Source organism: Hydractinia symbiolongicarpus, chromosome 8, assembly GCF_029227915.1.
Source record: "Hydractinia symbiolongicarpus strain clone_291-10 chromosome 8, HSymV2.1, whole genome shotgun sequence".
NCBI classification, from domain to species: Eukaryota; Metazoa; Cnidaria; class Hydrozoa; order Anthoathecata; family Hydractiniidae; genus Hydractinia; species Hydractinia symbiolongicarpus.
Genome location: NC_079882.1, coordinates 23,025,895 through 23,053,600, shown reverse-complemented (window position 1 = coordinate 23,053,600; position 27,706 = coordinate 23,025,895). Strand labels below are relative to the sequence as shown.

Below are 27,706 nucleotides of genomic sequence, written 5' to 3'. Positions count from 1 at the left end.
CTTTATTATTGACCTATGGTAGAATACACAAATTATTTCAATGGGTTATTGGATCAATAGGGCTTTATATACTTTAATATAATTATTATGGCTGACTAAGATGTAAAAAATTGTTATTTTAGTGATTTACAATATACATGTTTTGTTATGCTCTTATGTTAGTTTAAATATGGGAATAGATAATGAAGAAAATGCTGGTTTATTAAAGAGTGTCAATGCTGATGACAAAAGGTTGGTTTAATGAGTTAATTTATTTCCTGTAATAATATATAAACCATGAGTTAATTTCATTCAAGGTGGAAACAATAATTCAAACATAAACAAAAAATTGACCCTATAATACTTCCATGTAAACCCATATTAAATAATCAAAAAGATAAATACACTTCTATATAAATAAAATGTCTTTCTATTTAAGTCTTACATTAAATCTACATTCACATGCACATATTTTTTTATGAAAGAGTGTACACAAGGGAAAATGTTCATTCATTCTTTTATTTTATGTAAAAATTTAACGTAAATTGACACCACTTATGCAACTTACATCACATCTTCCGTGCAAATTTTTAGCCGCATAAAAAACATGACAAGGAAGTGAAGAAAAGTAAAAAACAACAATTTAATTTGACATTATTTCAGCTATATTTTTAAGAAAAGATGAGCTCCACTTCGTATAAGATATTTTTGTAGTTTATAACTTGCATTAAAAACATTTTAATGAAAGTAAAAAAAATACAAACATTTATGAACTTTTTTCCACAAGTATGATAATAACAAACCAATTTCTATTCCTATTGTGACGCCCTACTAGTTTTAAATAAAGGCAAAGAAGCTATCATTATTTTCTTTCACTTCAGATGCAATTTAGAATTTCTTTTTTCAGTTATGGATCATCTGAAAGCATTTCATATCGTGATATTGCACTCACCAATAAGATACGAAGAAGAACCTTTAATGTGCTGTATTTTACAATGTTTGTTGGATCAATAAGTATATATATTTTTTATTATATTCTTACTAAAATCAGATTTCCTATTGTGATGTATATTCATGTTGATCTTGCCCTTGCTATATTGTTTATTATTCCTTCTTGCAGGTTTTTCTATTGTTATGTCTTCATTGTGGCCATTTCTTCGAAAGGTAATAAATTAAAATTATTTCACTGCAGCGGCATCTAACCGTTTGTTTTTTTTAAAAATGGTGTTCCTATATCTGAATAAAAATTTGCTATATAGCTAGTTGGCAGTTATTTTGCCCACCAATACTAACTTTTAAAACCCGTTCTTTTAATTTTTGTAATTTTAACTTATTTTGTATCAGCTAGATCAGTCTGTGAGTGAGCCATTTATGGGGTACATCAATGCTGGTTATAGCTTATCACAAATGGTTAGTTCTGTTATCTTTGGTTATTGGTGTGACAGAAGAAGAGGAATTGAACCTCTTGTATTATCTTGCATTCTGTTGGCTTTGGGTAGTGGTTTGTACGCATATGCACAGCCCTTTGGTGCTGATGGAATTTGGGTAGTCTTTGGTGCCCGGTTAATGCTTGGTTTAAGTGCTGGTAATTGTATTATTTTTTTCATCACTAAATAATTTTAGTAGTATATACTATACCAAGACTCCTTTATTCATATTTTTAGTGAAATAATATTGTTGCAATCAAATTTTCTTTTAGTTGCCGATTTTCATGAGGGCAGGTACCTCTTATATGAAACCCTGCTCATAATTTTTTTAAATATATACTCTTTTATGTGGTTTCACTTCGTACGAAACTTTTGGCTATGGATTCTGTACTTAGTTCCAATCATTCATTGCCATATCAAAAAGTTTTTAATTAAATAATAAAATCCCTATAAAAGAAATAAAATTCATTTTCTTGTATAGGATCAGTATCAGTAGCAAGGACAGTTGGTGCTAGATTGTCAACTGAAGATGAAAGAGGAAAAATAATGTCATACATTTCATTATGGCAAGCTATTGGTTTCTTTATTGGTCCAGGTATGTTGTGCAGACATTTTGCATATATAACGTTATTTTAAATTGAGACTTTCTTTTACCTAACATCAGTGGATTAAAATGAACATTGTATGTATTGCTTCGGTGGTTATTTTGAACATATGCATACCCTTGTTGTCTTTTTGTTTACTAAAACTGCTTTGCAGAACTACTACTCTTTTTCCACTTTTTTTCATCGTGTACTATACATTGTGTAGATCACTGTCTAAGTTACTGTTTTTTAGCACTGCAAGCTTTATCGAAAGTGGTACCGTCCAATGGAGTGTATGTTAGCTCTATGAAGTTCTATTTTAACATTTATACGGCCCCTTGTTATTTGATGATTATCTTGAGTGTTGTTAATGCTGTATTGTTGACATTTTACTATGTTGAAGATGTTGGTGGTGCAAAGGAGAAATTTAAAGAAGAAGTTAAAAGGTTAAGACGAGGTATTGTGTTGTATGTCCTTCTTTGCACTGCTACCTAAAAAGGGGCAAGTTAAAAAATATCACGAATTTGGATTGCATTTTAGTCAATGTAGATGGTCCAAATTTCCCAACCATGGCGAGGAATCCTTAGGAACTTACAAGAAACGGTCCAGAGATTTACAATCACGCCCGTTTGAACAAAAAAATGTGTGGCTTCGCTTCTGTAGCTAGATAAACGGGCACAAATATATAAACATATATTTGTCATTTTTTTACTAGCTTCCATGTCATTTGAACCAATCGACTTTCCCGTGATCATTGTGTGTATAATATTATGGTTTGTGTCGATGTCCATTTTTGCGTTGAATGAGACGTAGGTAGCTATATATTTTCGTTTTTTTGCATTTTAAGTCACGGAGGACGATCAATATTTTTCAGACGAAACCAAAAAAAAGTTTTTGTAAAATTTTACAGCAATAATTATCAGTGACGCCTTGTTCTCTAACTTTGTGTGTATTTTGCAACAAAAAACATCCACAAACGTGGTATTGGAGAAAAACGAAGATTCCTATACTCCAATGGAAACGAAAACACTGCAAGGCAGAACCGATTTAACAATTATTTTTGAAACTGCTGCCACAGAGAAAATATATTTTTTCGTTAGTTTATTTTTAAACAAATCTCTTTATCTTTCTGAACTTCAAATTCATACTTTTAAATGAAAACACATTTTTATGTTTCTCTTTGAAAAATCTGTACTTTTGCTTTAAAGAAAATGTTTGGCAATAGTCTTAATAAAAGGGGCTGTAATTAATTCCACGGTTTCATGGACCACCTCTAGTGAAGTTTTGCGAGTTCCCCTACTTTGACATTCTGGACTTGTATTTTTAAAAGTCAAGTTGGCGAACAGGTTTAAGTTGCTTCTAGAGCTTATATTTACAATTTTTAACAATATGTTGTGGCAAGAATGTAGTGGGCACAATGAATATGTTTTTATCAATTCTGGATTTTTTTTTTATTGTTAAAATATTTTGGAGTTAATAACTGTTGTGAATATCTGCCAACAATGTATTATTTTTGTTGAGAACATATACATTATTGAAATTTATTTACAACATTAAGAGAGTTAATGTTGATAAACGTTTTTTTCTTCATGAAAAGAAAGTTTAAAACAAATTTGTGTGCATGCAAATAATTTTATTATTCTTTTTAGGATTTTGTCACCACTAATAATGAATGAGTATGCTTGGTCTCGAAGTAAAACTGTGTTCTATGGTTCCGTTCTGCTTTCCATTTCTGGTATCGTTGCTATTGTGTGTTTTCTTCTTACTGCACCTCTGGCGAAAAAGTATGTGTGCAGTGCTCAATGCTTTTTTTTAATATGCTGCGAACTACTACCAATCTGTTTAGGGAGCTAGTTATTGTTTTTTTGTTTTGTTTAAAGGTTGGGTGATCGTGCTGTTGTGTTGATTGGATTTCTTATTATGTTAGCAGGGTTTATAATTTATTTACCCTGGGGACCGGGATATCCAAAGCTTACCAAGGCTGGTATGTATTCCTCTCATCTATAATTTAATATCCGTATACGTCTGTCTGTCTGTTCCGCAAAATGGTACTGCAAGTAGCAAACCCGTGGATTTTTCCACGGGCCACCGACTAGTTTACTTAATACTCTACCCGTTGAAAATTTCTCGGGGGTGAAAACTCTCAGTCCAAATCCATCGCTGACAATTATATACGCGGCATTGAAAACTGTTACATTGTTTTGTTGAATATATTTATGCTCTTTATTACTACCTTTATGTTACCTATTTTTGCGGGTATTAATTTTCACACTTTTCTGCGGATTTAGACGCAAAAAAAGTCAGGAAATGTAAATAATTCATGATGCTTTTTATGTCAAGCATTAGCTACTTTTCTTTTTTAGAGAAAATTTTCATCTTTTAAACCTTTTAAACTTGTGAATAGAAAAATAGTTTCGTTTTAACACATTATGAATGTTCTGGGTGGCGGGAATATTTTTTATTATACTTTTACAGTGATAAATGCGACGGTGGTAACCAATGATGCAAGCGAAGGCGGTGGCTGTCCTTATAATTATGCTTGGTGCCACAATACACCGTCTCTATCATTCGGCCAGTTTTTGACGGGAGCAACGTTGGTAGGAATTGGTTACCCTATTGCTGTAGTAATCTTAAATGTGTTGTATTCGAAGACCATTGGACCATTTCCACAGGTAAGGTTACCGTAGCTTGAGACTTTGTTAGTTATGTAAATGACATTACTATCGGATTAAAATGCTTAAAACATTTTTAATTCTAATATGTTACCTATTATATCTGTCTCTGTCCAAATGAAACAAAAAAGACCAGGATGTTTAGTAAAGTATACTCTTTTGTGAGGGAATAAAAAACCCCGTTATAAAAAACGACTTGACTAATCTTGCATCGTAAATATTTTTTAAATTACATTTTAGGGAAAGTATATGGGCTGGTTATCGGGTGCCGGGTGTTTTGCTCGCGTCACTGGACCGTTGTATGTTACAGCTATGTACAGACATTATGGTATGCGTTGGACAGCTGTTAGTATAATCTGCATGCTCACGTTAGTTCTTGTACTGTTTGCTTTGTTCTGGAGACGTCTTGTGCCTTACAACAAACGGAGACGAGTTCTGTCTAAGCTTGATTCATATACTGCTGGTAGTCCAAGTGTCTAATTCAATAGGCGCAAATGGTTTCTGATTTCACCAACCATCTTGTCCTTTGTGGCAAGTGATTTGCATCACCTTGAATAATGCTCTTAGCAGCTTTTTTCTCGTACGGTCAGTGTTTTTCAGCGATTGACTAATAGTTTTCACAAGTAAAATATTTACCTGACGACGAGAATTCTTAAAAGTTCTGTAGCTGATACCTACTATATCAAATCATATGGTATGTCTTCAGAATTTTAGCGTTTAAAAGTTTGCCAAAGTTGCAAGCCTTCTTGGACTTTGCTCAAGTACTCCAGATTTTGATCTTCAATCGTGGACAAAATATAATGAATCACGGTAATTTTCTAATTTAGCGGCCACAAGTGATCCCTTTCGTTGTTTCTATATTAGAGTGGCGCATTTTCAAAATTCACTTGTCAATATTTACGGCAGACTTCAGACTTCGGATCTTTTCTTGAAACATCCTTATTGTTGCTGACGACAGCACAACCATTTTTCTCGAATTTTAAGATCTTTGTATGCCGCGGCGTGGATTATTTCGTTATAAGGGCGCGCTGAAGAATAACACTAGCAAATTTTACACGTTATCTACCTGGCTAACGTGTGCGCAAATGTAGCCACTTAGAGTGGTGCCAATTTCACCCATTTGTTCGTGTTGAAAACTCACGAAAAAATTTCTTTCATTAATTTTATCCATGATTTTAGAATGGTTTTTTGGATTTCGAGTTGGATTTCTGTTTTTAGCAAGGATTTTATGGAAAATTCTGAAAAGGAGAGACTCTTACTTTAGGGATTTTTTTAAAGTGCATTTTTTAAGTTTTAGACAAACTGATGCACTAATCTGAAATTGGTTCCGTTCCAGGGTTGGAGATTCTTAGGCGAATATCTAGTTAAGCGATTGCTGTGGTCACACAACTTTCGTAGCTCAAATGAAGATTTAAATGCACTAGGACCCCTTCGCAGGACCCTTTTTTGATAGCAGTGTCAATCGGAACCGAATAGGCTATCCTGGCTAAACAATTTTAATATTAATAATAAAAATAATACATATAATAAAAGTAATAATACATAATGTAAAAATTACAGTGAGACATGTCAGAAATTATTTTATTCGGTTTTGTTAAATTTAATCTGTTCCGTTATGGATTTGAAAATTATTATAGACATATTTTATCAACGAATAATAATATAAATGATGTGCATTTTTGTAATATTTATTTTTAAGTACCATTTTTTTACTCGCAGTTTTGCACCAGTTTTCTGTTTTAAGCCGAATCTCCACTAGATGAAATTCGCGACGATTTTTGTTACGAAAAGTAGAAACCAATTTAACTTTTCGTCATGACAAAATCGCGACCCATCAAGCTCTCGAGTATTTATGACGATCGTCGTAAAAATCGTCCTGTGGAGATTCGCCCTTGCTAGCTCGTTTTTTGATTGTGTAATGACAATAACAGATTAAAAAGTTCCTCCCAAGCAAACAAACACTTTTAACGCTACGATAAAAAAAAAATATGTAACGCCCTTTAGGCGTAGTTACATTTAAATGCTACGATGAGAAAATATAACACCCTTTAAGCCCAGGCACAAAAAGGACCAGCTATGTTTGGCATGTTTTTTACCGTATGCAATTTATTCACCATAGAAATAAATGAAAATTATTTGTAAACACATGTATTATATTTAATTTCCATGACTTTACGCTTTTTGTTTTATTCACTTTTTATAACATATCAAATTCAGTGAATTTTTTGTTTTGTTTTTTCATAACATTTTACATGTACATGTACAAAAATTCGCAAAATTTTGGAAACAGTTGTAAGTGATCTGTAAGAACAAAGTTTATCGAAATATTTCGATTTAGAATCTGTTTTGTTTTATTTTACTTGTCTGTAATCACCATAATACCCCAGTTAATCCGATTTTTTAGTCTACCTGACTTTCTACAATGCAGAACAAAAACAAAAAGCTATAATTTTTAAGTAAAATTACCACATAATTACATGTGTGGCTAAGATTTAGGTAGTTATACCAGCAACTTATAAAATATTAAAAAAAGGGAAAAGCCTAATTTATAAATTCACATGCTCTTGTTAAAAATAACCCTCTGGCCCAAGAATATACTCTCGTAATGGCAACGTGTAGTACAAATTGAATGCTGGGATTATAGGATTGTCTTATATGCCTATATGTTTTTATACTTTGAAATTTCTTTTACAATCTTTAATATACCCATCTCTAGAAGAATAGACCACCAACTAAGACCACCTTCCATACTTGCTAATTACTCGGTCTGATACTTCCATCATTTGCTGCTGCAGTTGCCCTGCCTCCAAAATTGGAGTATGAATTATTTTTGATGTTTCGTAGGTGCTCGTAAAAAAAGAACACTGGACTGGTTTTCTTATCTGTACGCTATATAAACGATGTTCACCTCGCGTAATTAGTTTTTTTTGCACTTTTCAATTAAGATTTGGAAACCATCATTGGTAAGCTACACATTTGCAAAATTAATGTCTAATATTTCGCTTATTCTGAAAAACCGAGGACACATAATAAAATGAATCTAAGATGCATTCAATTTTATAAAGCATTAAGCACCTTCAAACCCTAATTAACTACCTAATTTTAGAGAATAGAATCCAGCAGTTATATGGCCCCATCTGATGCCACACGTTGCAGATGTAATTATACTTATTAAACAATTGTTTAGAACGAGTGTGAGTGACCTCGGAATATTTTAAGCACCATTCAATCCACTTGTGCCAAGCTCTACGGTATTTTTTCAGAGTACCTTCGACAATAGCTGCTTTAAACAAGATTGGTAGTTTCGTGGCTGTGTAATGAAATTAAATAGCGCTCAACTTTTCCCAGACTCAATATTTTTATAATCTAAATACAGAATATATGGGCCATGAGAATAGCCTCGTTAAGAACATATAAAAGTGTAATTTTCGACTTTAGCATAACAACAACAAGTATAAAAATATTTGTACATTTACATGCCCCTACGGCGAATATTATACATCCAGGCCGTACGGCGAATTTCGCGTAACATGCCCTCACGGCAAATCTCACATATCATGCCCGTACGGGAATTTTACAGGCAAGGCAAGTAGGAAGGCAAGTGTCTGATATCAAGCCTGTACGGCTAAATGCAACTACAAAAATACCGATTTAAATAAGAATTTAAAACTAAATTTTCAAAGTGATGTCCATTGTGTGTCAGTAATGGTCAAAACGATGATTCCCACATGGACCCTAATAAAACTCTAAATGCACGAGAATATTTTACGTGTTTTAAAACGTTTCCAATCAAACTAATCGTAGGACATAACCAATTCAAATCGCCTGCCCAGTTATGGGTGAATGTATTGACACCATAAGAACTTGTGTAATAATAGTCTGAATCAAACTTATTCACTTTATAATTTAAATCTGCGAAACGGTATATAAACGGTATATATACAAAGTAAAACAAGTGTAAGTAATTTATTTTTTTGCTGTCGGTTTTTGATGTTTTACAATAAAGTTGTCTATTGTGTACGCCACAGTGTAATGTTTAATTATTGTTTGTGTAGTCCACGAACCACGATATTAACATGCTCTATTTCCATTTGCGTCTTTGTATTTAGTATTATGTTCTCAGTATTATTTGTGAAGTTATGTTGTAATGTATTTTCATACTAGACATAAATTAAAAACAGTATATATCAAAAGTTCTTAAATATGTTGCATCAGCCACTACCAACTACGGTATGATGAAAGTACCGAATTTGATTGAATATAATAAAAGATTTTGAAAGTTCTCCAAAAATCGAAGAAGGTATTAACTTTATGTTAAAATAACGCACTATTCAAAGATATCAATAGCCATGGATTGTTTTATTGCCAATTTTGAAGTCAGAGATCGTAGAGTAAGTTTGACGGCTAAAAGTTTACATGGTGAGTAGGGCTCGATTGTTTTTATACGCTACACGTTATCTGGCGAATCCTTGTGTGAAACTTCACTATGGCTGTGAGGATATTCAAAAATGTGGTCCCAATTGAACACATAACTGTCAAAACTTTAGAGCTAGTTGAGCTCATTGATTACTCCCTGGATTGTATTGATTTGTATCTTTGAGGTTGTTATCAAAAGGCATAGATGATCCGTTGTGAATACCCCAAGTAGCCTATTATAAATATCTTCATTTTTTTCGTTGATTTAAATACCTTATCTAAAAACATGGTTTCTCTAAAAGGAAAGAAAAATTTTTAAAGTTTGCTGACTACTAAAATTTGATGTTGTTTGCAATAGTGTGCGAGAGAGACACATGTTGTGGCTGCAAAAATGTGGGATTGGTTTTTTAAAAGAATCGGGCATTACAATTGGCTGCTCAACGCGGGCGATCAAAACAAAGTCGGTAAAAATATATCGCATTTGGTCTTTCGTGCAGATATAGAATGTTCGTGTTTCCGTAATAGGACGCGTCTTTCGCGCACAGACAGACAAACGATGTCTATTATTAAAGAGATTTTAAGTAATTTTTTTATGATTTTTTATGCATTTATTACAATTAGTTTCCTTAGATTTTTTTCCAATTGCCAGCAAATACATTTTATTGTATTACCCAAAAAACACATTTAAAACCACGTTAGTACTTTAAATCCAAACATCCATACAGAAACATTGGAACTAAATTGTATTAGTATTAATTATTGTTTAGTATAACTCGTTATCTATCTTAACACTGTGTTCTGTATAAAGCATTAGTCTTTTTCTCGTCTCCAACCCGGGAATTTTTTAAATTAAACCTAAAACTTAGGTTTACAAATGCCTCAAGAAGATAGGTAATCCAGGCTTGAACTATTACTTTTATTTTATTTATCCAGGGTAGCCTAACCAGTTCCTAATGGTACTGTTATCAATGAGGGTCCTGTGAAGGGGATTCTAGTGCATTCAAAGTTTCCATTTGAGCTAGGTTAGGCGTGCAAATACAATGGCGACTTACCTAGACAACCACCTTAGATATCAATCCTACTTTTATGCTGAACGTTAAGCAAAAAAGGTCGGTTCACACTGATATAGACTTTGATATGACTCGGCCGGCGTTTAGCCCAAGACCTTCCGCTCTGGAGGCGAACCTGGCTGAGCGCTTGAGTTCAGGTATATCAAGATGGTTAATAGAGTATATTTTATTAACACCCCCTACCGGTAAATTATTATTCAAATAAGAACTTTTCGTAACAGCGGCTAGTATAAAAATAAAAAATATTCGGCATATGAAAACAGGACGAAAACATTTTCTATTTTGCGAAGTATTAATTTGTCCGAGTTTTAAATTAAAATATAAGTCTGTAATTGTTCCGTGTAACTGCATGAAAAACCACGCAGAATTTTTAGACTACATTTTATACAATTTAATGCTTTTTATTGTCTCTTATTATTTAAGACACATCTATAGAGACTGGGTAAGAATAAGTATTACTCTGTTAGAGGTTGGTGTTCTGTGTATTACTTTCATTATCCGACGTTGATTGAAATCCTATAGAATGGTGCCCCATCTTATCCTAAAATAAATGGTCATAATAGCATCCCGAGTTTCCCTTCTTTCACTAGTTTTTTTTAAGTTTATAGCAACATAAAAAAGCTCCTCTGGTTAGTGGGTGACATTAAACTCTGCACAAAATATCTTTCACAATTTCCAAGCTTTGCCACACATTGTTCTGGTTTAAAAAGCTGGTGCTTATGTTAGGTAAATTAATGTTTAAGTTCCCCAGATTACATGCTGGATCAAAAAGTACTGTTATTATAACTCTATCAAACTCTACAGTTTTAACAATGAGAAATTACAGCTCATCAGATGTTAGTATACATTCCTATAAAACAAAATAAAAATCGAGAAAACACAATTTTTTAAACTTTCAAGCAATTATCTTATGTGAAATTCTTATTCTGTTCTGATCTATAGCGGAGATTCAAATGTAAATGGATCCTTTTGTCTTTTTAGATTCCTATCCAGCATAACTTAAATCACCATCTCCTTCATTAGTGCTCGAAACTTGAAGATGATTACATTGCCTCGATAATCTTCCGCGTAACCTTGTCTCTAAAAAATCTATGCCAAAGTTTAACTCTGTCGTGTTTTCGCTGCCATGTAACACAGAAAAGACACTGTGAACTATTAATTAGTTCCTTTTTTAACATTTACAACACACCAATGTTGCCTATTAGCTGTCAAGAAAATAATTATCTTTAGAGAAAGTCTCACAGTAATATTATTTCGACAACTTTTTGTAGATACGTTGGCTTTTTTTCGTACGTCGAACATTTTACTTATTGCATCGTACGCCTGATCTGTGAGTACAAATAATTATTAAAAGGTACAAATTTCCTGTTAAAATTTAAATATATTTTTGATACAGTACTTTTGATGTTCACTAAATTTTCAGGCCATTGCACAGCGAAGTCGCTGCCGGATGCGCTATCAAAAAAACACAGCTTCGACTCATCCGAGAGCCTTTCGTCCTGACGGACTTGCCCTAAACACTAATGCGCAACGTCGGTGCGTGCTCCTAGAATGGTTCCGTGCAGAATCGTCACGAAACTCCTTTTCCAGCAATGACTTGCAGGAAATCCCGCTTCACTTATTCGTTAGTCCGCCGTTAATCCAGGTTAAGCGCTTAGTACAGGTAAACCATGTTGCACATCCATGTAGGCATAATACCCTTAAAAAAACTTAATCGCAACTTGAGTTAAAATAAAAACACAGAAAACAGTGCGTTGTTACCTCTTCCAGCTTAAATAAACACTCAGAAACTTTAAAAGGTGTAGCTAACTAACTGCATTTAGCATAAGAATTATTTATTAAGAATTTTGTTGCAGCTACTTGTAGCCAAAGAGCGAGTTAGATAGTTACAATTCCAACTAAAAAAACCGGGTTCTGCCGTAATCCGAAATTAAGCTACGTGAAAACAAAACAAAGTCCGTAAAAATCGGGGGAATTTCTTATAAGCTTTGCGCAACCGTTTTGAACACACAGAACACTGCTGTTATTAAGAGACTAGTTGGTAGCCCTTAGATAAATCCACGGCTTTGTCAGTCCTTTATGTATCGCATTTCGTGTTTCCGTAGCACGACGTTTTTCTTGCGAAAAAACAGACAAAATACGGTTATGCCTACCGCAAAGAAGAGTTTTGTACCAACCTGCTCCACGCAAGGAAACACAACACGACGCATATCTTGATACGATCACATGGCCTAATGAATAAGGCACCGACTTTGAATCAGGCGATTGTTAAGTCCAATCGTGATCGAGTTTGTAATTGTCTTAGGAACCAACAAGGCTACTCCAGGGGGAAATACCTAAAAGTAGCAGGATTTTCCGGTGAGAAAACAAAAGCCTGTTGTCAATAAAACGGTCTTTCATTTTAAGAACTATGATTAATCGAAGAGTTTATGTTTACGTTGGAGAAATATGAAAAAATCGGATAGTCGTTGCTATGTCGATAAAAATACATCCCGTTGTTATTTGTAGCTTAAAGATGTGGTTTATGCGTGGTTTATCATGGACTCAGTTTTCGCCGACAGACAGACAGACAACGGTTATTATTATAGAGAAGATAAGGTGTCAGATATCTTTTCCTTCAAATAAAAATGTATTTCATATACTAGATACAATATTAACGAAAACTAAAAACTATAAAAAACGTTTTATATTCACATTCTATATGATATCTTACATACATACCCTGCTGAAAACTTAACAATATATATGCAGGAACAACTGAACAAATAAAACTATACTCCAACTATTGTCTGTGAAGTGTACACAAGAGATTTTGTTATGCGTAAGAAAGATAAATATTCCGAATTAGAAGGATATATATTATTTTCGCCCTAGGTATCGCCCTAGCCTTTCATGAATTCTGCGCAACTAGTATTTAAAAGCAATGCCGAGTATGGAGTCTCGCGAACAAATAGACGAAAAGATCCAATTATGGGCCCTCATCAGATCCACATGAACAGTATTTTACTCCATAAGCCAGCTAATTCTTTTTCTTTATTTTTAAAAAAAATGAGTTGTAATGTGTAACTACTTCACATATAGCTACGTAAACAACAACAAAAAAGGTTTATTTTTAAAAATATGTTGCTAAAAGTAAACGTTTTTGGAACGTAATATCTTCACTTTGACTAACTAATATTCTCAGTGGCATTTTTTTATTGTCATTTAATACTACTTTTATATTTCTTTCACTATATCATACCACGTGATATGTCAAAAGCAGATTTTCGGTCTGTTTCTAGAGATCCTACTGCGATGTCGTTAAGCGTAAATTAATTGACCTCCTGGTGTTTTTAGATTAGTGAATGACGACTGTCCAGCAGCATACGGAGTCTCTGTCTGCAGTTCGTCAGACGAAACTGACATCCGAGACACATTGGGCGGTGCGTGGTAAGGATACCCTGGGGGACGTGGATAGCCAGGCATTTGCCCTGAGGTTTGATAATCAGGATATTGAGGATACGGTGAGTTTGTTTGAGAGTAATATTGTGTCCATTGTTGATACGGACTGTGATGTGATAAAGCAGGTATGTGACCCGCTAAAGGTGGTCGTTGCTGCGTTAGTTTTGTGTTTGATTGGATAGAATGAAATGGACTTGTGACGTCGCAGTTTATACTGTTACTTTGCGGGTTAGGATGAAATGAATTTTGGATATTTTTTTCACGTTTTCTCCACTTGGCTCTTCTGTTTTGGAACCACACCTATAAGGTACAATTATTGACACAGTTAACGGATTGCTGGAACATTTGACATGTAAGTCAAGTTTTTTATAAGCAATGATGCAACAGAACAAATTTGTTAAGATAAAAGTTCAATCCGTACGATTAAAGCGGATTTTCATCTATTTTAATAAAACTTCACTATCACCATGAAAACGTTCAATTAACGTTGCTCTTTAACGACGATGCCACTCGTGTAATTAGCTAAACGTATTTTGACAAATGATTTTCAATCATGACATGCGTTGCTTAGATTATTGAATATCCCTTAATAACAGCCCTAATTTTCTGAAATAAGATAAAGGAGTCGCTGCTACAGATTGCAATCATTTCGGTAAGACTTCAAATAATGCCGATTTGAATATCCTGCCTGATTTGCGAAAAAGCTTTTATAAGCATTACAAAGATGTACTTAAAGATTGTCTCCATTCGGAATTGCCTTGTTTCGTCTTACGACGAGAATATTTTAATCTTAAGGATTTCAGATGTATGGTTGATAATAGTGGTAATACCAGTTGATAAAAGCAGTAAGGAGGCACCTAATTCTACTCCTGCATGCAATGACGTAACTTGATTCGTCAATCAATCTCATTTGACAAACTGTAGTTCACAATCACATATTTAGTGCATCCTTATTGAATTTTTATTTACCAGTGTTTCAGCCTATTTAGGCTAGTCATTTTGGTGTCTCTGAAAAGCTGGAGACGGAGAAAAGGGAAGGAATGGTTAAATGGACCCACTACCCAAACATAACGAAAGAGACCTCTTATGCGATAAAACTTGGTACTAGCGCTTTTAGGAACTGTAACTGCTAGAATAACTGAAACTGCACGATTCCATTGAATCGTGCAGTTTAAAAAGAAGAAAATGTAGGACATAAGCAAGCAATATGGATGTGTTCGGTTTGAAATAACCATAGAAGTACTAAAATATGACCTCGGACATATAAGATAGATTAGATAGATATTTATTTACTTTGCAGGAAAAATAATTTTTTAAAACGGTGTTTTTTCAAATCTATTATTATTTAAATTAAAGAATGTTTACCCTCCGCTATCAGGGTTAATGTCGTTAATTTTTTGCACTCTGTGTAAATGGGGATAGCACAGGGAGATTGACTATAAACAAAAAAAGCACCCCAAGGGAACGCCCCCTGAAAACGCCCCTAAGAAACACGCCTATGGAGCCACGTAGCAAAAGTCTGTTTTAAATTAGGGGCGGAGCAAGAAGAGCGATAAGGTGCTTGAATTTGACATAGCTTTTGTGTTTAGTTCATATCTGAAACCACATTGTAATAGCTTCGTGAATTTATTACCATTTAAAACATACTGTTCGTGTGCATACTATTGACAACGAAATGTTGCCATGTTTCTGCTATCTTGTTCCTTATCTCTTTGAAAGTTTGATTGCTTATAAAGTGGGTTGGAGCATTTATTCCGCATGGAATCATGTATAAGATATATTCCCGTCTGAGAATGGTTACAAAAACAAATTTTACCACGTGTGTGTAGCGAAATAATTTAGCGCCAATTTTTATTATGAAATATTTGAGACAAAAATGCATTCATAACTTTTCATGACATTTTCAATTATATGCGTAATCTGATGTTTTGACAGAATTAATTGACATCATTAACTTTGAAAATGACTAATGTGATTTGATGTGAGCAATAAACAGAAGAGAGATTTTAATTTTACTTTCGAAACTTTTTTATCCAATAAACGAATTCATTTATCTTTTTGTTTTTCCATATGATCCTTGGCGTCTATGCGGTTTTTGGAAATCTATCGATATAACATGAAACTAGTGAAACTTAAAAATCAATTAAAATAAATAATAACTCGAACTGACTTAAACGATTTAAAATGATTGCCTTTAGTCTCTATCGCTAATTCATATGCTTTAACATTCCACTGTGTTAACTTAAATTGGCTAATGGTACGTGAATGATCAGGGTGTGACTTATTTCCATAGACCTAGGGTACAGCCCCTTCTTCCTCCTCAAAAAAAACAAAGACAAGAAAGGTACACACGAGTCTAAGTTTGATTACTTCATACGCAATTTAATGGTATATTTTCGTTTTTTTTGAAAGAACTGTAATTCTGTAGTCGTAAAATTTTACGACTACAGAATTAACATTTAACATTGTAACAAATCTGGATGGTTTAAAAAATAAACTATGAAGGCCCCAACGTACATCATACGAAAGAAGGTCCATAAATTCACAATCTTGACTTTTTTATTGTGGGTATATGGTTACGGCTCTGATTCCTTCTTTTTTAATCCCATGAGATTAGCGCTGCTTAAGAATATGTGAGAAAATATTTAGGAATAAGTTTAAGTTTTCAGAATCATAAAGGTTGCATAAGAATATGGTATTTTTTTTTACTCTGTCGTCTCGCCACCAGTTTTTTCGTCATCAAAAATTCACATTATTTTTTAAAGCATACACAATTAAACAAATTTGAGAAGGATGTGCTATTGTGTCTTTCGTGAAGGCATTCAAGAAACTGCCTGCTTCATCACCACTTTCGAAAACAATCTAATCCCTTAATTGAGAAACCGATTTGCGAAAACAAAAAAATTAGGCTATGAGTAATGTATTTGTAAACATTTCCAAAAAAGCTGACAATATGGATATTTCACGCCAAATATTATGCGGAAAAACAGATAGATAAGTCTAGTTAGATACCTAGAACCTTATTTTGAGATTTACATTTAGTTTAGTTTGGTATAATTAAGAAAATTGTTAAAGCAGCCTTTCTCCTTATAATGAATTTTTAAAAGAAATCCACTTTACAAATATAGGAAAAGTGAATAATTGGTAGCGACAGTTTTTTAGTTATTTGAACACAAATTTCGATTTATTTTCCGTGTATCTAAAATTTTGATATCAACTGTTTCGAAGTTGTTTGTTTGTTTGCGTTCTCTCGTTCAATGTTTTCTCTCAACACTAATTTTCTTGTTTTGTTGTTTTTTCAATGCATCTTCTCGCCTACAAATGCATCTATCTTAATTTCTCTCTTTTTAACCTTAGCCTAAAAATACTGTTTGCAAAACTTATTTTTGCCACCTATCACAGCGCATGCTCGCAAAACATCTGATCACATTTGTATCAAACTATCGTTTTAAATTCTGCTTTGAGTACAAAAGTCTCTAAATAAGGAATTTTGGTTTTTATTTTACTGCAAAAAACAACTGGCTCTAGTAAGTAAAGTCTGTTTTAAACAAAACAGGATGGCTGCATATCTTATCATATGAAACTTGATTAACAAAAATTCTTATCAGTATTCGCCATTTTGTTCAATTAGAATTTTGTCCAACAAGAAATATTTTTTATTTCTCAATTAAAGGATTAAAAAACCCCAAAAAGTTAGGAAAAATGAAATATTTGAGATGGATAAGTAAGCACAAATTTTGGTTCTTGGGATTTCAGATATATGCTATTGAACTCTTTTAAGGAGGACAGGTTTGGAAATTCAATTTGATAGCGCATCTCCTAAGGATTGTCTCATTGATCACATTTGAAATAATATACGATTTAACTGACGAAAGAACACTAGCTTAAGATAAAACATTGGAAGTGTAGCTATAAACGCGCTTCAATAAAAATAAAAAACCTTTGAGTAGCCAATTCGAATTCAAAGGATGTTTAAATTTTTGTGATTTCTATCAAATACCTATCAAACCGAACAAATGTTTGGTCAATATAATGTAAAAAAGTACAAACCTGGACTCTAGCTTCAGTAAGACTTATCCTCATAGCCAACTCTTCTCTCATGAAAACATCAGGGTAATGCGTTTTATCGAAAGCCCTTTCCAACTCGTCAAGTTGGAACTGAGTAAAAGTCGTCCTGTATCTTCTCTGTTTGCGTTTTCCATTGCTATTATACCTTTGAGATGCTTGATATGATTCTAAAATACAAACAACGGTAATTAAATCAAGTCACTTCCTAATGAAATTAAAGGCTAGCTTTTTGACACTTCTATCATTAGAATCATCACATTATAAATCTATCTCTGATTTAAAATAATATCAGACCTATTTCTTCTTGATCATTTTGTTCTCCCATCTTTATAATTTTGTCTCGGTATTTTTTTTATTTTTGTGTTAATGTTATCCTGGAACGTGTTTTTATTCGCTGTTGAATATTAAACGTATCCGTAATCATTTAATTAAATGCAATGTACTGAATGGGTCTTGAGACACGCTGTTTTTTCTTAACGATACAAATTAGAGGTATTGTTGTCTCTGTTATCCAAGCTTTATTTTCTAAAACCCCTGTAATTTTTATATTATAACAACTACAGTACTGCTGACCACTCACGCTGTTATTTTAATTAAAAATCAAACAATATCATTGTTTCTGTACAAACAATTCATGGGGGTTGATGTGTCTTGCTCTGTTTACCATTCTGTAAAGTATTAACAATGTCGTAAAATTAATAGGTGTCATTGTTTAGGGATGCATACAACGTTTTACAAATGTATCATCATTTAGATCTCTCAATAAAAATCAAGCAAGCATGTTTCCATGTTATTAGCTATTTTCAATTTTAATTACTTAGAACCATGGTTAATTAATTCTGCTAAAAAGACACGATACTGATAAAGAAGTGTTCTTTTTTATGCGTAGAGTTCTCATGCCAATTGAAATTGCGCTGTAAGATTGGTTTTGTGATAAAAACGAAATGACGTCTTTGAAACTATGTAAAAACATCGTGATTAGTTCACGAATTGGAAATGAAATCTAGCTTAATAGTCTACTGAAATGAATTATTTTGTCAAATTAAAATTCACAAATTGGGAAAAATACCTTTTAACTTCTAATTGCCCAATTTTGTCTGTAAATATCCGCACAAAATTGGGAAAAGGCAGTCACGCGGTTGGCCTGCTGTAATACCTGTGGACTAGGTCATCATTTAAAGCGTTAAAAAAAGATAAATTGGGATACCCAACGATACCCAATATAAAACAGTTTTGTCCTCAGTTAACAATCTCAGCCCATGTTTTGAGAAGGTAATTGTTATTTAAGGGTTAAGAAAAGGAACATTATTTTATTTTCAGGAAACTTAGAAAAGAAGAAAAATTGTATTTTAAAGCAGCAGAATTCTTTTTTACATAAAAAATATAAACAAAACACAAGGTAATTCACCATTTAACTTCTCAACTTGACCGGTTACTAACCCCTATAATTGACATAAGCGAAAATGAACTGTCAATTTGAGCATATTAAAGAGAAATCAAAAACATGTCATTAAAATCTAATTTTCTACGTACACCTCCTAATTACTTTGTTTTGATGAGATAATAAAAAAGTTGCCTATATCTTTTCAACAACAAATTAAGTCATTATTTTTATTAATTTTTTTGTTTACTTGTTTAAGCAAAACTATAAAATGCCTCTTTGAGTAAATAAAAAAAATGGCGGAATAAATACATATTCCTAAAGTGGATTAATCAGTTGGAGATCTACATCAATGAAGTCCTAATCCTCGCTTGGAACAACTATTAACTTATATAGGTCCATGCACTTGTACCCGTAGTGTACAACCTGATAAAATAGAGAGTTTTAAAAACAGATCTTTTATTTAATTAAAAAAAATTGTTTTCGTAGACCACAGAACGACCACACAATATGATTATGTCTGAGCTGAAAAACAAAACTTCGGTCACGGAAAAAAGTATTTGATCATCAACTGTTTTTGTTTAAGGAAATTTCTTCAAGTTTGGATAGAAAAGAGGATTTTGCATAAAATTATAGTAACTGGGTCGTTGGGAATAAATAAAATATTCTGACTGCTTTCTGGCGATTTTTCTTTTCGGCATGTTTTTTCTTAGTAACTTAAAAACATGTTACTTTTTTTGTTTTGTTTTTCAAATTTCAGATTTGTTTTCCGATAAAATACATTTATTGTTTTGGGCACATAGCTCTAGTTTGTATGTACAGGAAAATAAAAAAGAATTTATTTCAATAACATCAAAAGGAATCAAAATTGTTTCATTAATTAAATAAATCACCTGCATGTTTTGATTGCGACAACAACAACAACGACTTTAACAAAACGGATATAATGAGTAAAAAGGAAGTGATGTAAAATATGACAAAATGAAAAAAAATGTAATAGAAAAATTGAAACTGAAACAAAGAAACACAACCTAAGTTGCAAACAGATTGCAACCGCCCACTTGGGTGAAAAATCTCAGGATATTACATAACGGCTTTTGTATAGCTATGTTTTAGCAATTCGGGCAGAAACAGCGGTTATAGATTTCCTCTTTTTCAGAATGGTAATATAAAGGGCCGTACGCAGGTGACAGAACTTGCTATTCAGCTCATTTTCCTCTAACTTTTTTTTCAACTCTGCCTACTTTCTAGAAAATTGTCCAAAATCCGGATCTGAAACAGCCTATTCCACTGACAATTTCCAAAGCTCTAAAAATGATAAAGTGAGAGGGGATTTTACAGACCTTGTCGGTTTCTAAGTATAAAAATGACCATTTTGCGATAATGGGTTGATTTAAACTTAGCATTAATGCGCAGACCATTTTAATGTTTTTAACCTAACTCCCAACAAAATAAACAATAATTTTAAAATTATTGCTTTTTTCTGATTTCAAATACTTCATTTTGATATAAGATAAAGTATAAACGCGAATTTCCACTCAGACGTTGCTCAAATCAAACGATATCAATGTAGGATTACATTCAACTTTTTGTCAATCGAGATTGATTCGATCGATGCTATTGTTTCCGTTGATTTGCCTTTAAAGAAGGAAGCTATATACACTTTTACATAAAATAATAACTTAATAAACTCTACAGTAAATAAGTTAATAAAATAAATAAATGAACAAGTAAAAGTAAAATTAAAAAAATAAGAAGCAAAAAAATAAATAATCTGATAAGAATTGATAAAAATGCAAAATGTTGATACCTTGATCCATGTGTTCTTGTTTCAACGATGCAAATTTGTTATCTTCACTAATACTATGAGTCAAAAGAGTCATATCGGGAAAAATACGTTAATAGAGATCTTCTAAGTGATTAGCTACAAGCGGACTTCGTGACTTCCTACACCAGTTGTTTGATAGATAATACTAAAATACTTTCCTGGCTGTTTATGAACTGGCCCCCTATTTTTCAGATATATAATACAAACATATATATGTGTATGGGCTTTTTAGATTTAAAATAGAAATAAGCGAAATGTTTTGGTTGTGTTGTTGTTGTTGTTTTTGATGAAAAAAACCATCGTTTCTTTGTATTTCGTCAGAATAACAAAAAAAAAAAATATTTTTGCGAATAGAAAAGAAAATTTCAAAATGTCAATTGAAAAAAGTATTGATTTTCTTTTATTCTTTCACAGAAAAAAAAACATTTTTATATGCAACATGTAATATAACCATTCTTGTGATCAGTTAAAATATTAATCAATTCATTTATTGTGGATACAAAGAGCGACGAACAAAATAAACAAAGAAATATACTTTAAAAGAAAAAAGAAAAAGCTAACATTTTAAATAGTTTCCCATTTACTGTTCCGTTTCTTTGCAACCAAATGTTTGATCAAAGTACCGGTCAAAATCATTGATAAGCTACGTACTACAGTGTTTTGACAGTATGCCTCTGAACTGCTCTCAAGATTTTAACGAAATCCTTATTTTGCAAACAAATTCGTCATCGTGGCAAAAAGACTCCTTTGTATTAGGTTTCTGTTGTGCTACCCTCTAGGCTTAACGTATATGTTCCATTTCTCTCCATAAACTTATCTTATGATGCACTAATAATATCCTTGGAAGGTCATAGGTGATAGATAATGATATAGAGTATACGATATAATAGTATTATGTTTTTCTTTAGATTTTGATTATTTGAAAGCTTCTAATTTTGGTCAATAATATTTATGATGAAAAATAGCTAGGGAATATATACTTACTCATAAAAGTAGTTTGATTTCAAGATCTGTATCATGTCCTAACAGGTAATATCATTATCACCTCAAATGTAGCCCTATTTTGTCTACCTTAGTAATTATAATCTTAAAGAATGTTTATAAATCAGTTGCATTTTGAAAATTGTGCAATGACGCCATGTTTCATCCAGTTTAAGAGGAACTAACGCAGTCAAATTTTACATCACAATATCAAATTAAAATACAAAATATTTCGCTGGTAACTCATTAAAATTTCGAAAGTATTTCGAGAAATCGGATTGCGTGCCAAGGAAGTGTCTAGACAAATAATAAAGGGTCGAATGATGATTGTTCTCTCAATAATAGAAAATGGTGATAAGGAAACAATAGGAACATTTACACAATAAGTTTTTTTGACCAATAAAACAGAAAGTTCATTATTCCTCAAAGTATGCACAGTTGAAACATTTTTGTTATTTATTCCAAGGTTGAGATAATTCTATCGTTTTTATTATTAATTCTGAACAAGAAAAAGACGAATATGAACTGTTTTTTCGTAATATCGACACGGGTGATTGGACATGTTTATCGTCGAGACATGTTTTAATTCAATGACTTAATTAAAGGAAGACGAACTTGTTTATGACCTGTACTACATTGAAAACTGCCAGGTGGAATAAAAGCGGAAATGAAAACAATGTGTCGGCCGTTGTCGGTGGTAACTTTCACGACGCGACGTTAAAAATCGCCTTTGTTTTTACGTAGACTGCAGGTCTCGTAATTACAAATTTGAGTTTCAGGTGTAAGCTTTTAGATGGCAGGTGATGCTGAGAGTGCATAACGAACAAAAACGTAAATATATAGCGTTAAGAAATATCTTGCAGATCATCCACCCAGGGTTTCTTAGATTTCAACGTGGCCATTTATAGTCCAAACCTCATTTAGGTTCCATACTAATATAAAAAAAAACTTATTTAGAAGCCCAGAATACGGTTGCTTGTATATCCTTCCTTATCCTGTTTCGCTGGAACCTCTCTTCATTTTAAACTACAAAGTCTTATTCTGAATAATGGTTTGAGGATCTCGACCATAACGGTTGTCTTTTGAACTGTCAGTTAATAAACTTTTCATGCAAACTTTAACTTTAGAACAAAACAGATAACATGGTTTTCTGAGACTTCTATAACCAGGTTTTGATTAAGGTCATACATAGCATTTGCATTTTTTTTTCATGCATTTCTCTTAAGAATTTATTGATAAACTTTTTCCTCCTTTATTCATGCAGACGTACACTTCTGATATACGCAACTCAACTATCGTTTTAACGCTATTTAATCAGGGGAAGGAGGGTGTGGAGCTCCACCCTGCCGATTTGCTTTAACAAATCTTTTTTGCTATGCTGCATAATACTTATGAGTTTTCATATTTATCTAGTAGACACCTGCATGCCAAATGTTTAGGTTTCATGCCTTCAGAACCTTAGATATTGATCATTACTCAAAACTACCCCTTAAATTTCTATGAAATCCTTATAATCTGGAAAATATGATAACCTATGTTAGTTAGCATTATCCTTAAAACTTTAAACTTACAACACATATTTATTTCATGAAGGGGAATCATTTTGTAAAGTTTGGACACATAATTAACCCGATTTTCTGACGTTTTTCGGATTTTACTCGAAAATCGGGAACAATCGGATATTTTTTGGCGATCTTTAGTATTTGTAAGCGATTTATGTAAAAACAGAAAAAATGTTAAAAAAACTTTTATTTGGCTATCAGAAAATTTAAACAGAACGCCAAAATTTGTTGCAGAACTAATTTACTTAAATTTTAAAGAGATAGTGGCATTTTAAAAATTCACATCACAGAAAAAGTGCTGACATAAAAAATTTTCTTTCGTGACGTACTATAAGTGTATCAAGTTTGAGTTAATTTGCAAAACCCTATCAAAAGTGATGAAGAGAGGGCGGGGGTGGATTCAGCTCCCCAACCCCGACTATAATTTGTTCAAAATGCCAGGTCGAAATATTTTAGAACAAGTATTGCACAGTGTTTTTTTCTTCTTTTGAAATGAGGCTATGGCAAAAAATATATTTTCATGGTAACATTACAACATAACACGATTTTCTGTAGTAAAAAGATTTTCGACTTTACAGTCAATTTCTCAAACTAATTCTTCGGTCAAATAGATATTCTGCTAATGACTGTAAAGAACTTTTGGAGTCTTGATTTCAGTGGTAGAGCGTTTACTACCAGTGCTAGTTTAATGAAGACTGATTCTATCTTGATTCTATCCTTTATGCTTAGCGTTCTGTATGAGAATAGGATTGATATTATTCAATTATGTGCGCCGAAGATGTGCAACAAATAGGCAAGCAACAGGCGGACATAATTTTTAAATTGTGGAGAAAAAAGTTAAACGACTGGCGAGGAAGATGACCAAGTGTACCTAAATGATTTGCCCTTTAATTCTTGTTTTTCATGAAAATTGCTGTGTTCGCACGACTTTCGTAGCTTAAATGGGAGCTTTAAATGCACTAGGACCCCCCCATGCAGGATTCCATTGATAACAGTGCCAATAGTAACTGCAGAGGCTAGGTGTATTATTTTAATTATTATTTTTGAAATGTTAATAATTTCAATAAAAGTAAAGAAGCAACTCTTTTGAAAGTTATAGGAATATTATGTTATTGATGTTCAACTATATAATTTCGCAGGTAATCGTTGGGTCTTTTGGGGATGGGTTGTCCACCACCGTCGTCATGTGGAGGTGGGCTCGCATGCGTTAAAAAACGTTAGTCAATAACTTAGTAAATTGTGGTCCTACGCATAAGCAAAAAAAGATTATTTTAAAACTCAAATTTTATTTCACAGTAAGAACTTTTACAAAACACATAAAAAAGTCTGTTTCGGAACCTAATCAGATCCCTCGTCTGTCTCTTTACTTCCATTTACCAAATCAGCCTTTTTAAAAATTGAAACACAAAGCTGCGCCAGAAGGAGTGTTGATTCCTGGTGATAAAATAGAAATTCCGTGTTCTAATTTTCCCTTATTCCAATTGGTTTTAGAGAGTAAAGATTCCGCAACTGGGTGTATACGTAAGCGGAATAAGCTGCTCCGCCATTTCAGATAACTTTAACGCATTGAAACTGCTTTTGTTTTTTTACTTAAATCCTCAAAAACTTGAATTCATGGTAGCTTGAACATTTTTTATGGGTCACCTCAGAGTTCGATTTATCAAGAAGATTCTATGTATAAGTAACGGAAACTGTTTTCTAATGGGAATTAAAGAAGAAGAAAGATATTGCTTAAAATCTAGTTTAAAATCTAGAAAAGCCAAATAATAAAGACTGGTTGCATTGTCATATTGCTGTAGCTAATATATCACAAATATTGTTATTCTGCGAAACAATGCGCCCAGATGACATAGCGGCAAAGTCACTTTGACCTTTAAAAGCCTCCACAACAAGAAATCTTAAAGACGTATATTATTATTATCAATTTCATAACGGAATTCTTATCTAAAAACGTAAGTATTTAGTATTTAAACGGATGTACATCGTGTCTCATTTACCAATACAAGACTTGACGAAGCAAAACTTCTCTGGTCCATTTTTTACATTTTCAGTTTAGCTGCAACAAATAATTTTATCTAAAGGATGGAATTTATATTTAATTTAATTGGAATTTAAATTTAACTTTAGTGTTATCAATGTGTACATAAATGAAAAACGCATAGACTTTAATGGCTTTTCAAGAATCAGACATTTTTAAACCAAATTTGAAAAAAACGTTATTACTAAGAAATGGACCGACAGAAGTTAAAGGGGCTACAAAGCGGCTGTTGGTTTTCGAAATTAGTGACTTACACCAAAGTCTTTAATCATCTTAAATATCATTTTGGGCAACCAAATATAACTGAAAATCAGAAAGGTTCTCTACATATATTGGATATCCATAATTTATTCCATATAAGCACTGACTTTGCTTTTTTTACTCAAACTTCCTAATAAAATAAACTTCGAAATTTTGCATAAAAACAAATGGTACATAAAGCCTGTTAAAGCAACACATAACTTAATCTATTCAGAGGTTTTAATCACCTCCTTAAAGCTAATAACGCAGAACTTTTCTCACAAATACAACTCTTCGTGTTGTTTTTGTTCCCTCATTAAAACAAACTTTTAATTTACTGATTTTTAATATATTTTACAGATCGTACATTTTTTACCGCCAAAAAGGATACTGAAAGAAAATTTTTCTTTTTTAAAAAATTAAAAATAGAAAATTAGCAAATTCATCATAAAAAAGGAATTGTTTATTATCCGTTTATTACACGCCATTCTTTGGAATGTGCGGGATTATGCTTATGGATACGCTTCGTAGCCCCTTTAATGAGCAAGTTGAATTTGTCTCGAATATCCAGCTGGCAACAAGAAGTTACATATTACAACTATTTGAGAAAAAGATTGTTGAAATGCTCATCCAAGAATTTAGTATGTATCATCACACCACTAAAAACTTATGAAGAACTACGTAAAAGCAATTCAAAAAATGCCTTCCGTAAATTCTGTAGATTATGGTATGGCGCTATATTAACAAAGCTAAAAATATAAACGCCAGCGTCATTTAAAAAATAAAAACTTCAGCCTAGAAAGTTTCTTGTTGCAGAAATGCTTCTAACTTTAAATTAGATTTTTTTCTACGCACCTTTTTAAAGTATTTAGCATCCGCTAGCGTTTTCTTTATTGCAAACTTTAAAACATCTTTTCCAACTAACATCGCTAAAACTACGTGTTTTTATAACGATCTCCTAATGTAGTTTAGCTTAAAATTTTTCGAATTCAGCAAATCAATCAAATTTGCATGATCGTTTACTTATAATAAATACAATTAAGAGAGAGTATAAAAACAGCTTCAAATTAAATTAAAAACCAAAATCAAAATTTTGATTAGAAAATTCTTGTTCTTACCTAAATACATTGTCTTTTCTGATTTGCCCTCTGATTCAGTTTTAAATTCCTGTTTAGCCGGTGCTGTTGGTGATATGGATACTCCGCTCATGTAAACATTTTGTTTACTCGCATCAACTGGATGACTTGATGATGTTGTTGTTGTTGTTATGGTTGTTGTTTGCGCTAAAGAGGGCGAAAATTGTCTAACCAAACTTGAATTCATTTTCAATAATTTGCTTTCATTTTCTTCAGTAGTTTTCTTTGATTTTATTTCAAAGTGACTTCTTGATTCTTGTAGACTGTTATTTGAAGGGTATATAAATTGCGCTTCTTTCCTCTCCATGTCTATCAATTAACTCTTGAGAAATTAGATTAAAGTTTGTGTGTTATAAATATATGTATACATATATATATACATCACAAGCAAGAGTTAACCGTGCCATTGTTCTGCCTAATAATGACTGACATGTTATTGTTAGGTAAAATGAGATAGCCGTTGTTTTTTTTACTGTTTTTCTAATTAAAATGTGAGTTTAACGGCACTATGTTCATCAATATCTGGTAAACTTAGCATCATATTATTTATTATATTATAAACAACAACAACAAAACAACAAGAGCAATACTAACAACAACAAACATAACAAAAACAACAGCAACAATAAGGCATGTTTTTTGATTAGCAGGGAGAATAGCTAGTTGTCATATCTTTTTTTTATTAAGATCAAAAAAATTGATGTTATTTGCTATTTGTAAAGTCTGTCTGATGGTTAAGCTTCAATTCAAAAGAATATATATTAATCCATTTTTATGTATAACTACTCGTTTTTATAAGAATCCCAATGTTTGAAAAACATATAATTAGCTTGATTTAATTTGACACGCACGTACATCATTTTTTATTCATGAACAAGAAAAA

The 27,706-nt window shown here is 32.5% G+C and overlaps 2 protein-coding genes across 3 annotated transcripts; one reads left to right on the top strand and one right to left on the bottom strand.

The window, feature by feature from the left end:
- Positions 1 to 43: 43 nt before the first annotated feature.
- LOC130655110 (major facilitator superfamily domain-containing protein 8-like) lies at positions 44 to 7,002 on the top strand. Of its 2 annotated transcripts, XM_057457812.1 has the most exons (11): positions 44 to 231; positions 887 to 993; positions 1,100 to 1,143; positions 1,324 to 1,564; positions 1,888 to 2,001; positions 2,244 to 2,447; positions 2,706 to 2,799; positions 3,640 to 3,774; positions 3,871 to 3,974; positions 4,466 to 4,662; positions 4,903 to 7,002. In XM_057457812.1, exons 1-11 carry the CDS (start codon positions 170 to 172, stop codon positions 5,140 to 5,142), a joined length of 1,542 nt encoding a protein of 513 aa, XP_057313795.1. In that variant the 5' UTR covers positions 44 to 169; the 3' UTR covers positions 5,143 to 7,002. The 2 variants fall into 2 exon arrangements, with proteins under 2 accessions (XP_057313795.1, XP_057313796.1); XM_057457813.1 differs by lacking the exon at positions 44 to 231 and having other exon boundaries at positions 897 to 993; positions 1,328 to 1,564.
- A 5,747-nt stretch (positions 7,003 to 12,749) lies between these two features.
- LOC130654577 (homeobox protein ARX-like) lies at positions 12,750 to 27,323 on the bottom strand. Its single transcript, XM_057457188.1, has 3 exons — positions 26,806 to 27,323; positions 17,640 to 17,824; positions 12,750 to 13,889 (listed from the first exon to the last, which is right to left on the bottom strand). Exons 1-3 carry the CDS (start codon positions 27,128 to 27,130, stop codon positions 13,449 to 13,451), a joined length of 951 nt encoding a protein of 316 aa, XP_057313171.1. The 5' UTR covers positions 27,131 to 27,323; the 3' UTR covers positions 12,750 to 13,448.
- Between the last annotated feature and the right edge of the window lie 383 nt (positions 27,324 to 27,706).